Raw genomic sequence first — 12,913 nt, forward strand, 5'->3', positions numbered from 1 at the left:
CTGGGCCTGGGCATTGCCCTGTGAAGCTGGAGGCTTCCCCTCTCCCCATTGTCCCAGAACTCCAGGGGAGGCCAAGACACAGGCGCGCTGGGCTGCGGTGCTTGGTGACCCAACAGGAGGACTAGATTGCTTCTGGTGGCTGCTCCCCTTGCAGGGTCCGGCTCCCTCTCCGTTTCCTGCTGCCCGGCCCCTGTTGCTGTCCTGGGAAGAGGAGATGAGTTTGTCGCTGGCTGGGAGTTGAGGCCGAGTGACGATGCTGCATGGAGAAGGGGCTCTGGGGGTGAGGAGCCAGGGTTGAGGAGGGGCCTGGGTGTGCCGCCTGCCCCGGCTCCCCTGGCTACTGCCCTTCTGCCGTGCGCATCCAGGTGGCATCATGCTGCAGCAGATCTTGCATGACCTGTACATCGACCCTGTGCTCCTCGCTGAGCTCAGCGATGTGCAGAAACACATCCTCTTCTACAAAATGCGAGAGGAGCAGCTGAGGCGCTGGAGGGAGCGCGAGGCTTGGGAGGCGCTGGCCCAGGCAGAGGGCCTCAGGCCCCCAAAGGTCAAGCGAGGTATGTGGCTGGGAGTCACTGAGGGGCCGACCCTGGCCTCCCAGGAAGTGGAAAAATTATTGATGCCAGGCTATGTTCTTCTTTGAAATGGGCACTGGTGTGATGAGGGCTGGGGGCTTGAAACCCTTGTTCTGTGAACATTAGCCCAGGCCTCTATATTTTGACCAGGTCTGTACGGCTCCAAGGCTGCAGAGGGGGCTACCCAGGGACCCCCAGGGGGTTGGGGAATGGGGACTTGCTTTGTCTTGTTGTGGGAGGCCCAAGTTCTGGAAGACACTTTTGAGATCTCAGATTGTCCTCAGACACAGTTGGTGATTGCCTGGTGAGAGAGAGGGCGTATTCTTGACCCTCATCTGTGGTTCTGGGACAGAGGGACAGGGTGTAAGATGTGAAGTTCCTCCTTCCCTGGTGTGCGCGCCCCAGTGGATGTCAGCTAGCCAGCACCGTGCACCATGCCCCGCCTCCCTCGGCTCGTGTGAGATGATGCTTTGGGTTGTGCCTGGAGCCCCACTGGGCATCCGGAGAGAGGGTGTCAGGGAATGTCCTGCACAGTGAGTGACCAGCCCCTAATGGCAGCAGCAACTGCAGACAAGAAGCAAGGCTCCAAGCTACGTTTCGGGTGGTTTCTATGCAGTCAGGTGCCAGTCAAGCCCGTGGACCGGTGCACCTGTGAATGGAGGTGCAGCTGAAGCAGTCAGGCTGCTGAGGCGTGGCCCCGGACTCAAGACCCTGCTGGGGTGGCACTTGACGTGCATGCTGCACTTGACAGTTTGCGATGCCTGTTCATCTTCTCTCCTTCGCTCCCCACAGCAATCATCCTCTTGGCCTCCGTGCTGTTCACCAGAGTCAAGTGTAGACGTGGTCTGTTTAAAGTTTTCAATCCAGGACAAAGTCCTGTTTCTGGACTGGGCACACGGGCCCCTGGGTGACCTGGCTCCTGCTCTCCACTCCAGGCTCCCTGCTGGCCAGTCCCTCCCGTGTGCTGCAGGCCACGCTCACCTATCAGAACCTGCTTGCTCTAGCCTCTGCCTTTGCACATGTAGTTCTTCCTGTTGCTCATGTCCGCCTGCCTCCGTCCTTCCGACAAACTCCTCCAGGACTAGCCCCCAACCCCTGGAGTCCTCTGGGGATGCTCCTGGCACGGGGAAGTCCTTGCTTCTCTGCAGCTGCTGGGTGTGTACGACCCAGCTCTTCCCTAGTACTCACCATGCTGTCATCGTCATTTGTCCCCTGCTTGCCTGGCTCTCCCAGGGGACTCAAAGCTGCCACACTCCATTCTGTCTTCCATCCTTGGGTCTGCCACAGAGCCAACAGAGTGTTAAATCCCTGTTTTGAACAAAACACTCCCAAGGAGGGAGAGCTCTGACTTGGCTGCACGTGTCTGGTGCCGAGGCTGGGGCCTTCCAGGGAGGCTGCGCTGGTAGCTGTACCACTAGCTGGTGAAAAGGACGGGTTGCCTTTCCAGCCCCTCCCGGCCTGGGCCCTGGGACCTCACATCGTCTGTATGGTGGTTCTTCTGGGAGGAAGACAGATGTCTCAAAATTTAACTGCAAAAATATTTTTACAGCGGTTTGTCACACAGTGACGTATACATTTTCACATATAAATTATACATTAAACTCATTTGGGTTTCTGGTGCAGAAGACTCTTTTCTGGGTAATTAGTTTTCTGATTTATAAACATGGAAAAGAGGGTGAAACACACTGTGGAATGTGTGTGTTCCCGGTCAGGGTCCTGCCAGAGCCTAGCTCTGTGCTTCGGTCCTGCCTGTGGAGGTGTCTGGGCAGACCATGGGAAGCCCGTGGGGAGGGCTCTGCCCCAGGAGGCTGAAGAGCATCCTGCTGCGGGCCCAGGATGCAGGGTGTCTGCTCCCTGTCCTGGGAGCATGATGAAGGGTCACAACCACCCCAACCTGCTCTGTGAGCTTTACGTTTACTAGTTGCCTGCCCTCCCGTAGCCCTGTGACCCCATTTCAGATGAGGAAGCCACGGCTCACAGAAGTGACACAGTCCATCAGATGCCAAGAAATGGAGTTGGGGGACACATCCCGTGACTTTGACCTTGGGTCCGATGACTGATGTTTTTCCGTTCATATACTTCTGAACGCAGACTTCATCCCACAAATGATCTGTGCACAAGTTCATTTGCTCATCCATCCCTCATTCACTCCCTTATCCGACGTCACTAAGTACTGGCTTTGGTGTACAGACAGACCACAGGGAGCACAGCCAAGTGGAGGGCCAGGGGCCAGGCTTCGTGCAGAGCATCCGCATGTTGGCTCTGGGCAGGGGTCCTTGGGCATGGTCTCCATTGGCTAGATCTTTGCTCCTCCTACCTTCACAGGCACCCCCTTCCGGGTTTTTGCCAGCCCCCGCCTGTCCCTGCCCCCTGATTTGTCCTGGAGGAGGCATCTGCTGTGGCCTGTTGAGGTGTGTGCCAGCCCCTTGGGGTCTCTGAGCACAGCCTGCTCGGGCCTTGTCGGCCAGAGTGATGCCTCACCTCCTCCTGCCCGTCTCCCCGCCCTGCTTGTCCTCTGATGCCTCCCCCACTCTCTTTCCTGGGCACATTTCCCACCTCCTGGCAGCCCAGACCTCACTGTCCCTAGGGCTCAGGTCCTGCAGGGCAGGGCAGGGCAGGGGACGCCCATCCCTGAGCATTTCCCCGCTCTCCACCTGTGCCTGGAAAGGGTGGAGTAAACACTGTGACGCGCCTCATTCTAGCTTACAGATCTCGGGGGTTTTACTGATGCAGGGCGCACGTTTGGGGTCCACAAAGCAATAAGCTGGGGTGAAAGATGACGGTCAAGGCCGGCACACGTTGCTCGCCTGACCGTGCCAGCCCGTCTCTTTTGTTTTCACTTTATACTCTGGTGCGAATCTTCTGCCATGTTTTGGAAGACACAGACCCTCAGCTCAGGTCGTTTTCTCATTTACCATCATGTTTGCTGTTTTGTCACGTTTCTGACAAACTCTGAGGTTTGGCGGAAATTGGTGCGGCTATGCTGAGACCCTGGGAAGGCGTGTTGTAATGCTTGTTTCTGCTAGATTTCAGCCGAGCCCTTCAGCATCACTCTGACCTTTGCAATGTCTTCTGTCTCAGTGCCCTTTTGCCACCACAAGAACCCACAGCTCTATCAGGAGCTGCAGCCTTCACAACCTTGCAGGCCCCTCTGTGCTTGCTCCTTATCCCAGTTTCTTGGGGCTGGAGCTGGGTGTTGCCTGGGACACAGGACTCAGGACACGTGTTCACACTGCTGCTGTGACCCAGGAAGCTTCCCCACCTGGACCTGTCCATTCTGCCATGACTGACAGTTCATGTCAGTGTTAAACTGGTTCCTCCGTGACTACTTCCTTATCCGTCTGGATGTCCTTTGCCTGGGAACCAGATGGCCTTCCCCACCCCCCTCCTTCTGCTTTCTCCTTTAATGTGGCCAACACCAGCCACGCTGTGAACCAACCCACACACTGAGTGGGTGGCTGCCCCTCCTCTGTCTTTCTCACCCACACAGCCAGCCCTGGGTCAGAATCCCCGCATGCCTCCTGTGCTGGCTCACTGGCGCGCTGGCCTGCCCGCTATTCCAGCCTATGGAGCCCAGCTGGGCTCCAGCCCCCGCTGCCTCCATGCCCCACGGCTCGGGTCAAGAGGCAGCTCCCATCCTAGGCACGCCCCTCTCTGCAGGCTCAGCCCTGAGTTGGGGCTGGAGGGAGACACCCTCGTTAGCGTCCTCTCTGTGTCTCAGCATTGACTCACTCCTGCTGCATATCTGCCCTGGCCTTGGTGCCCCAGGAGGGCCACGTCCATGCCCTGATGAAAGCTGTGGGATGGTTCTTCTCACTGGGCATCTGCCTTCTCTCTTTCCCGGGAACCATCCAGGAACCCTGGCAGCCTGCTGGGCCTGAGCCCTCCAGCCTCCCTGTGTTCCCTTTCCGGCGTGGAAGTTCTGCCCTGAAACGCCAGCCCTGCCTGGAGCCCTGTGCTTGCCTGCACACATTCCTAATGTAGCCGTGTTGTCAGTGGTCCCCCTACCCCCCCCCCCCTTTATACACACAGCAGCCGAAGGGCCTTTAAAGTACTACCTAGCTCAGGCAGCTCCCTGCCTCGGTGGCTTCCATTGCACTCAGAGAAAAGGTGAATGCTTTTCACTGGCCACTGCCCACTGCCCACTCTCAACCTAATTTCCACCCACTGGTGTCCCTCCGTGTGGAGTGCTCTTTTCCCAATTCCTCTTGAGGCTGGTTCTGTCCCATCATTCATTTCTCAGTTAAACATTGGGCTCTTCACTGACCCTCCAGTCTCTCTTACAACACCTGCCTAATTGTCTTCATAGCATTTACTGCATCTGAAAGTATCTTTTTTTCATTGTGGTAAAATACACACAACATAAAATTTACCCTTTTAACCATTTTTAAAGTGTGCAATTCAGTGATATTTAGTACATTCAAAATGTTGTGCAACCACCACCTCTATCTAGTTCCAGAACATTTTCATCCCATCAAAAGGAAACCCTGTATTCATTAAGCAGTCACTCCCCACCCCCTCCTCCCCTCAGCCCCTGGCAACCACCGATAAGCTTTCTGTCTCTATGGATTTGTCCTCCTACCCGCCCCCCCACCCACGTGAGGTACATCAGAGCCAAGTCATGATTATCTCCTTCCTTTTCTACTCCCCGTCCCTCTGGTTCTGGTGGCAGATCCCTTGGCATTGGTTCAGCCTCTTCCTGAGTGCTCCACCACTAGACCTAGGCTATGGGACCAACTACATCACTGCCTGGCCAGCCTCTGCTTTTCTGGAGTCTCAGAGGTGGGGAATGGGGCCTTTTCTGTGGCTGTCAAATCATCACCCCTTGTGCGGTTTTACTTTTTTAGGATAAGTTGGAGGAAATTCAGTTATTCCAATAAAAGTCGTCTTTTGGTTCTCGGGATGCATTATGGTGGATGCAGGACTAGTCCGCAGGGAGTTGCTGTGATCTGCTGACAGTATACGGTGGGTGCAGCACTAGTCCACGGGGAGCTACTATGATCTGCTCAGAATTGGAGGCATGGCAATATGGCCTGGGACTGCCCTGGTTGTGACTGTGGGGCTAGGTTTGGGGCCCCCTCCTGGGAAAGGCAGTGGAACAGAGGCCAGGGATCTGAGAGCTGTGTGTGTATGTGAGAGTCATATGTGTTCTCCTGGTAGTTTGGGTCGAGGAGAGAGGGGCTGGGGGCCGGATCTTTCTGCTCCGCCAGCCTGGACTGTGAGACCCAGTGTGGGCCTTCCAGGTAGTAGGTGCTCCACCCGGGTTCATGGACTTGACCTTGATGGGGCCCCACTTTCGGGCTCCCCAGCCCCATGTTTTGCCCCGTGTGGCAGGCAGAAAGGTGGGACGGCAGTGCTGGTGAGGGAACTCCTGTCACTCTGCTCCCCCCAGCTCAGTTCCTTCCTCTGTAATGGGAGGGTCCTGGGTCGTGTGAGGGTGAAGGAGCTCACCCTGCCTGCACGGCACTGGCTGTGGGCCTCTGGTTCCTCTGAGCCCACCCCTCACTCCCTGTGCCTTCCCGCCTTCCCCAAGCCCGGTGGTGTGGTTCTGACGGAGGCAGCGCTGTCTGGCAAGGGGCGCAGGCTCCCCGGCTCCCCGGCTCTGGCGCCAGCACTTGCAGAAGCTGAAAGGCCCCCGAGTCGCTAGGCGGACAGCGAGAGGAGCCAGGCAGAGGCTGCTGGGAGAGGACGTGGGGGCACCCGCTGTGATGGCTCTTGGTGCCTGGCAGGCCTGGGTGTCTCCAGGGTGATGGTGCAGTTCTCTTGGCTGTGGAGAGAGATCAACCTTATGTAGGGCCCTTAACTGTTGGCCCCAAGATTTCTGTATCTAGAAGGAGAGAACCGAAGGCGTGGCCTCGTCCAGCTGAAGGCTTTGATAGGAGGACCCTGAAGGGGGTCCCGGAGAGGGGGCTCAGATTCTGGAAGCTAAGGAGGAAGGGTGAGGGCGGCCAGCAGAGCAAGGCCTGCAGACTCACCCAGAGGAAGTGCTTCCTCGTGTCTGGCGTGTCCTGGGCACTTTATGTGCCCCCGTTTACCTCACCCCTTAGGGAGCTGGGAGTTGAGTCCTTTTTATTTCATAAAATCTAAGACATCATAGCTTGAAAATCACTGTTGTTTATATACTACTAAGAAAGCTCTAAATGAAACCTGGTATACCATTGTTTGTAAGACATCTTGATTTCAGAAATGTTTAAATGTGTGTCTTCAAATCAATGAAATTAGTTATTATCCCCATTTGAGTTGAGCAAACTGAATCTCAGGAAGGTCAAGCAGCCTGCTCTGGGGACCGTGTAGCAGGTGGGGTTGGAATCTGATGGAGGCCTGCTAGGTTCAAGATCCCTGTTCTTCTCAGCACAGCACACGGCATGTCCCTCCTCACAGCTGCTCCCTCGGGGAAAATGGTATACTGCAGGTGATTACACACCAGCACGAGAAAAGCAAAAATAAAACAAAATTATAAAAGTAATCAAAGAAAATATGAGAGAATATTGGGGAGAGCAAAGGCTTTCTTAAAATAAGACACAACAAGAAAAAAAAGGAAAATAAAGATCACTATGACTATATTAAAAAAATCTTGATGAAAGATACTAAACTAAGTTGAAAAAAAGAACACAGATAAATGAGAGAAAAATATTTGCAACATATATAACAGGCAGAGGATTAGTATCCAGAGAACATAAAGATGCTCTCCAAATCAATTGGCAAAAGACAAACAGTAGAAAAATGGGGAAAAGATGCGAACAAGCAATTCACAGCAGTAAGATTTCAGCTCGCAGTGACCACGTGATGGCTGTTCAACCCCTGGTCAAGCACATGGATGCGAACTGGACAAGGAGGGTGGTGGAAGTGGAAGAAGTGCGAGGGCAGTCACGCCAGGGAGGACCCAGGGAGGCAGACAGCCTCTCCCTTCCATGGCTGAGGGGCAGACGTGAAGAGGGACACAGCGCTTGTCCTTTTCCATCATTTCTGCAGGTTCCTGAAGAGCTTGGGCCCACAGGATGGGGTAGATGATGAAGGCCAGTGCCCAGGACCGCACAGCTGGCAGCGGTCAGTGGCCCAGCAGAGGACTGGAGTTTCCGTGCAGTTCTCCTCCGTCTCCTGTCCCGCTTTCTCCTGGCTGCTGCCAGAAGCCCAAGGACCGTTTGCACAGACGGAGTTTTGCTCGGCTCTGAGGGGAAGCGCCTCTCGTGCCTGCTGCAGGGCTGCAGTGGGGGATGCTGGGCTGAGCCCCCGGGGTTAATTTCTGTCCCCTTCCCTCAGGGGTGATCACATCTGCCACCTGCCTGTCTCTCCTTCCAGCCTGGAGGTTGGCAGGGGCCTGCTGAGAATGGCCACCACCTGGTTATCTCCTGGCTCCCTGTAACCCCACCCCGTCTCAGCTCCAGCTCAGAGAGGCTGGGCTGAAGGAGCAGGTTGCAGACAGCTGCCGGTCCCTCTGTGTCTCTCCCAGTGGCTGGCATGACTGCTTTCCAGGTGTTTCTCACGTAAACATTAGCTAAGCTTCTTAGGGTTTTCCCATTTGGAACCAGATTTTGCATTAGACTTTGGGGTCTAAATTCTTTGCGTGCATTTTCACACCTATTTCCCCCATGTCCTTTCAAACTTACATGACTGTAGGCCTCAGGCATTGTTTATTTTTATGCTTTCATTTCACTGATGTGCTTATCTGGCCACCACGGTTGGGTTCTCACATTTGGACTCTGTGAGATGCAAAGATTTAGGACATCTGGTCCCTGCCCCTGGTGCGTATGCAATGTCTGCATTTTACAGATTAAGCTACTTGTGCCTCAGACATTGTTCCAGATGAGGAAACTGAGCTGGTCAGGAGCAGGGGTGAGACAGGGCTCAGAGAACCTCCGGCACACTGACTCGACCATGACTCAGTACTGAGGGCGGCTGGTGTTAGAGGCGGGCGACTGTGGATGTCCCAGTGATCATCACACCACGTCCGACATATGTGGGGCATTATGGTCCTGCTGGAAGATCTTAGGTTTGTCTCTTGTTCTTCTCATAAGAGAGGCAAGGCTGCGTAGAGAGGCGGCCTTGACCTTGGAGCCATTATACAGTCATGAGGTTGGAGGGAGTGAGGAGAGGATGGTCTCGTGCGACCTGACCCCATGCCTGTGTCATTCACCCACAGCAAGGACAGTTCTGAAAACAGCCTAAAGCCGCCTGGCATTGTTGACAACGAACCTTATGTCCACACTGTGCTGGCCTTCACATCCTTTGTGCTGGAGGGAGTTTGTACAGTGGTTAGGGTGCCTGGGTTCAAATTTCAGCTCTGCCTACTCGCTAACTGTGGCTATTTTCCACTTATTATTAGACTTTAGAAAGTCGCTCAAGCCTCCCTGAGCCTCAGTTTCCTTTTACGTAAACTGGGGATGATGATAATAGGACCCATGTCCCAGATTTGTGGGGAAGATGAAATGGGATGGTCCCAGTAAAGCCCGGTATGTTGTAAGTACCTGATAAACATTGGTATAAGCACATTTCTCACACGCCTGGTCGAGTTCTTTTCCGTTTTTTCCAGAAGATTGAAGTTCACAGCCTAGAGCAAAGACACCTATGTTAAAAGAACACACTAGCTGTTGGGGCAGCCACCTCTTTGCAGGATTTGCTGGAAGGCACCATTTCATCAGAAGTGGCCCTCCCCTTAGTAGATATCTATCTGTCTATTATCTATCACCTATCTGTCTATCTGTCTATCTGTCTATCTATCTATCTATCTATCTATCTATCTATCTATCTATCTATCTATCATCTCTCTATGTATCTCTCTATCTATTTATTTTAAGGGACTGGCTCACATGGTTGTGGGGGCTGACAAGTTCGAAATCTGTGGGGCATTCAGGATCTCTATGTTACAGGCTTGAAGTAGAATTCCTTTATCTTGGGGAAGTCTCAGTTTTTTGCTCTTAAGGCTTTTAACTGATTGGATGAGGCCTACCCACATTATGGAGGGTAACCTGCTTTACTTAAAACCAATTAATTGTAAATGTTAAATCACATCCACAAAATACCCTCACAGCAACATCTACACTAGTGTTTGACCAAATAATTGGGCACCACAGGCTAGCCATGTTGACACATAAAATGAACCATCGCCACCTGTAATTGATTCTGCTCACATGTAGTAAGCACCTACTGTGTGCAGTGTGCATCTACTGTGAGAGGTGCTAGGAGTCTGCTTATTAGACTCCTATGATCTGGCTTGGGGGTGGGGGGCAGACAATTCAGCAAGGACATGCTAGGGAAAGGAGGATTCTTCCAAGCTATCTCCCAGGATCCAACAACAGCAGACACAGCCCCACTAAAGCTATCCCAGATCTGAATCCTTGTGGCTTCCACTTCCAAGATCTATTATCATCAAATGACCCCCACCCTTTCTGTGTCTCAGTTTAGATCGCATTTAGTGGGCGTCTGATTGCCCAGCTCTGGCTCAAATCTGTGAGCAAAGAGGCAGGGTCGTGGCCAAGCTAGGGCTGCTGCCTTTCAGGGTTATGAGCTATGGAAGGCAGAGCTAGAAGGGAAGTTGGGTATGATGGGTAAGCTGATAGTATCTCTGCTTAGGGTGAACCATCTTGTTTTCGTTGACCCAGACTTTCCCATTTTGGTTTGTTTTTTTTTGCTGAGGAAGATTCGCCCTGAGCTAAAATCTGTGCCAATCTTCCTCTTTTTTTGCTTGAGGAAGAGTAGCCCTGAGCTAATGTCTGTGCCAGTCTTCCTCTATTTTGTATGTGGGTCACTGCCACAGCATGGCTGAGGAGTGGTGTAGGTCCATGCCCGGGATCCGAACCCGTGAATCCGGGCCACTGAAGTGGAGCATGCTGAACTTAACTACTATGCCATGGGGCCAGCCCCCCCAGACTTTCCTGGTTTTAAAACTGAAAGTTCTGCATCTTGGGAATCCTCCCCAGTTCCAGACAAACTAGGATGGCTCGTCACCCTATCTCTAGTACCTTAAACACACTCACATGAAAACTCCAAAAAAAACATGAGTTTAAGGAACAGGAAAACTGGTACCATATAAGTGCAGAGGAGGAGTCACAGAGAAGGGAAATCTTCCTGGGCTATTTCTTGAGGCAGAGACCTTGCAGCTGGGTCTTGAAGGAAAACTAGGATATGGTGGGCATGTATGGCTCAGGCTTCCCAGCACTTGGACACTCTTTCTATTTGGAGGGAAATTGGAAGGCAAAGGGGGTGATATCAGCTTTCCCGCTCTTTGGCTGCTGGAAGGTGCACGTCTAGAGTGTAAAGTAAGGGTGAAGGCTCTGTTTTGTTTGTTTGTTTATGAATGTCTATTTTTTCCAGTAGTATTTGATGGAAAAAAAAATCCTTTCTCCATTGAATTACCTTGGCACTGTTGTTGAAAAGCAATTGACCATATATGTGTGGGTCTATTTCTGGACTCTATTCTGTTTCATTGATGTATATATCTAGACTTACACAAATACCACACTATCTGTAGCCTTATAATAAATCTGGAATCTAAGTTGTGTAAGTCACCCAACTTTGTTCTTTTTCAACATTGTTTCGGCTATTCTAGGACCTTTGCTTTTCTGCGTGTATTTTAGAATCAGCCTGTCAATTTCTATGGAAGCCTGCTAGGAATTTGAGATTGTGTTGAATCACCATTTGGGGTGAGTTGACAATACAGTTGAGTTTTTGAATCCATGAAGAAGGTATAATTCTCCATTTATTTAGGTCTTTGATTTCTCTCAGCAATGTTTTGTAGATTAGAAAACACATTTTGTTAAATCAATCTCTCTTTTATGTTTTTTGATGCTATTGTAAATGGTATTTTAAAATGTAATTTTTACTTGTCTGTTGATAAAATATAGAAATATAATTGATTTTTGTATATTGATCACCTTATCTCCTATGACCTTGCTAAAATCACCTACTAGTGCAAATAGCCTTTTTTTATAGATTCTTTGAGATTTTATATGTAGATGATTGTGCCATATGCAAACAGAGACAATTTTATTTCTTCCTTTCCAATATGTGTACACTTTTTATTTCTTTTTCTTCTGTTATTTTACTGATTAGGATCTTCAGTACAGTGTTGAATAAAAGTGGTGAGAGCAGACCCTTGCTTTGTTCCTACTTTTAGGGGGCAGTATTCAATCTTTGATCATAAGGTCAGTGTTAACCAAGATTTTTCATAGCTGCACTTTATCAGGGTGAGGAACTTCTCCTCTATTCTTAGTTTGCTGAGAATTTTTTTTAAATTGCTGTTTTAATAGTTTTTAACAATGTGAGATTTTGGGTGGTACATTTTTGTTTGTCCTTCACCATATATATGTCTCCCTTCACCCCTTTTGCCTACCCCCCACCCCCATTGCCCCTGGTAACCACAATACAGTTTTCTCTGTCCGTGTGTTGACTTATATTCCACATATGAGTGAGATCATACAGTGTTTGTATTTCTCTTTCTGGCTTACTTCACTTAACATAATACCCTCCAGGCTCATCCATGTTGTTGCAAATGGGACGATTTTGTCTTTTTTTATGGCTGAGTAGTATTCCATTGTATATATATACCACATTTTCTTGATCCAATCATCAGTCGAGGGACACTTAGGTTGCTTCCACTTCTTGGCTATAGTGAATAATGCTGCAATGAACATAGGGGTGCATAAGCCTCTTTGAATTGTTGATTTCAGGTTCGTTGGATAGATTCCCAGTAGTGGGATAGCTGGATCATAGGGCATTTCTATTTTTAATTCTTTGAGGAATCTCCATATCATTTTCCATAGAGGCTGCACCAGTTTGCATTCCTGGCAGCTGTGTATGAGGGTTCCTGTTTCTCCACATCCTCTCCAACATTTGTTGTTTTTTGTCTTGGTGATTATAGCCATTCTAACGGGTGTGAGGTGGTATCTTAGTGTTGTTTTGATTTGCATTTCCCTGATGATTAGTGATGTTGAACATCTTTTCATGTGCCTATTGGCCATCTGTATATCTTCTTTGGAGAAGTGTCTGTTCATTTCCTCGGCCAATTTTTGATCGGGTTGTTTGTTTTTTTGTTGTTCAGTTGTGTGACTTCTTTATATATTAAGGAGATCAACCCATTTGTCAGATATATGTTTTGCAAATATCCTCTCCCAGCTGGTGGGTTGTCTGTTCATCTTGATTCTGGTTTCGTTTGTCTTATAGAAGCTCTTTAATCTGATAAAGTCCCACTTGTTTATTTTTTCTTTAGTTTCCCTAGTCTGGGTAGGCATGTCATCCGAAAAGATTCCTTTATGACCAATGTCAAGTAGTGTGTTGCCTCTATTTTCTTCTATGAATTCTATAGTTTCAGGTCTCACCTTCAGGTCTTTGATCCATTTTGA

The 12,913-nt window shown here is 50.4% G+C and overlaps 1 protein-coding gene across 2 annotated transcripts in view; it reads left to right on the top strand.

Annotated features, from left to right (window-relative positions):
• The first annotated feature begins 373 nt into the window (after positions 1-373).
• Positions 374-12,913, top strand: part of SH2D4B (SH2 domain containing 4B) — a 98,650-nt gene continuing 86,110 nt past the window's right edge. For both annotated transcript variants that reach the window (XM_058542789.1, XM_058542791.1), the window contains exon 1: positions 374-571. In XM_058542789.1, the coding sequence (XP_058398772.1) occupies positions 374-571 (198 nt within the window). The remainder of the gene's footprint in view (positions 572-12,913) is intronic.

Source organism: Diceros bicornis, chromosome 6, assembly GCF_020826845.1.
Source record: "Diceros bicornis minor isolate mBicDic1 chromosome 6, mDicBic1.mat.cur, whole genome shotgun sequence".
Taxonomy (NCBI): domain Eukaryota; kingdom Metazoa; phylum Chordata; class Mammalia; order Perissodactyla; family Rhinocerotidae; genus Diceros; species Diceros bicornis.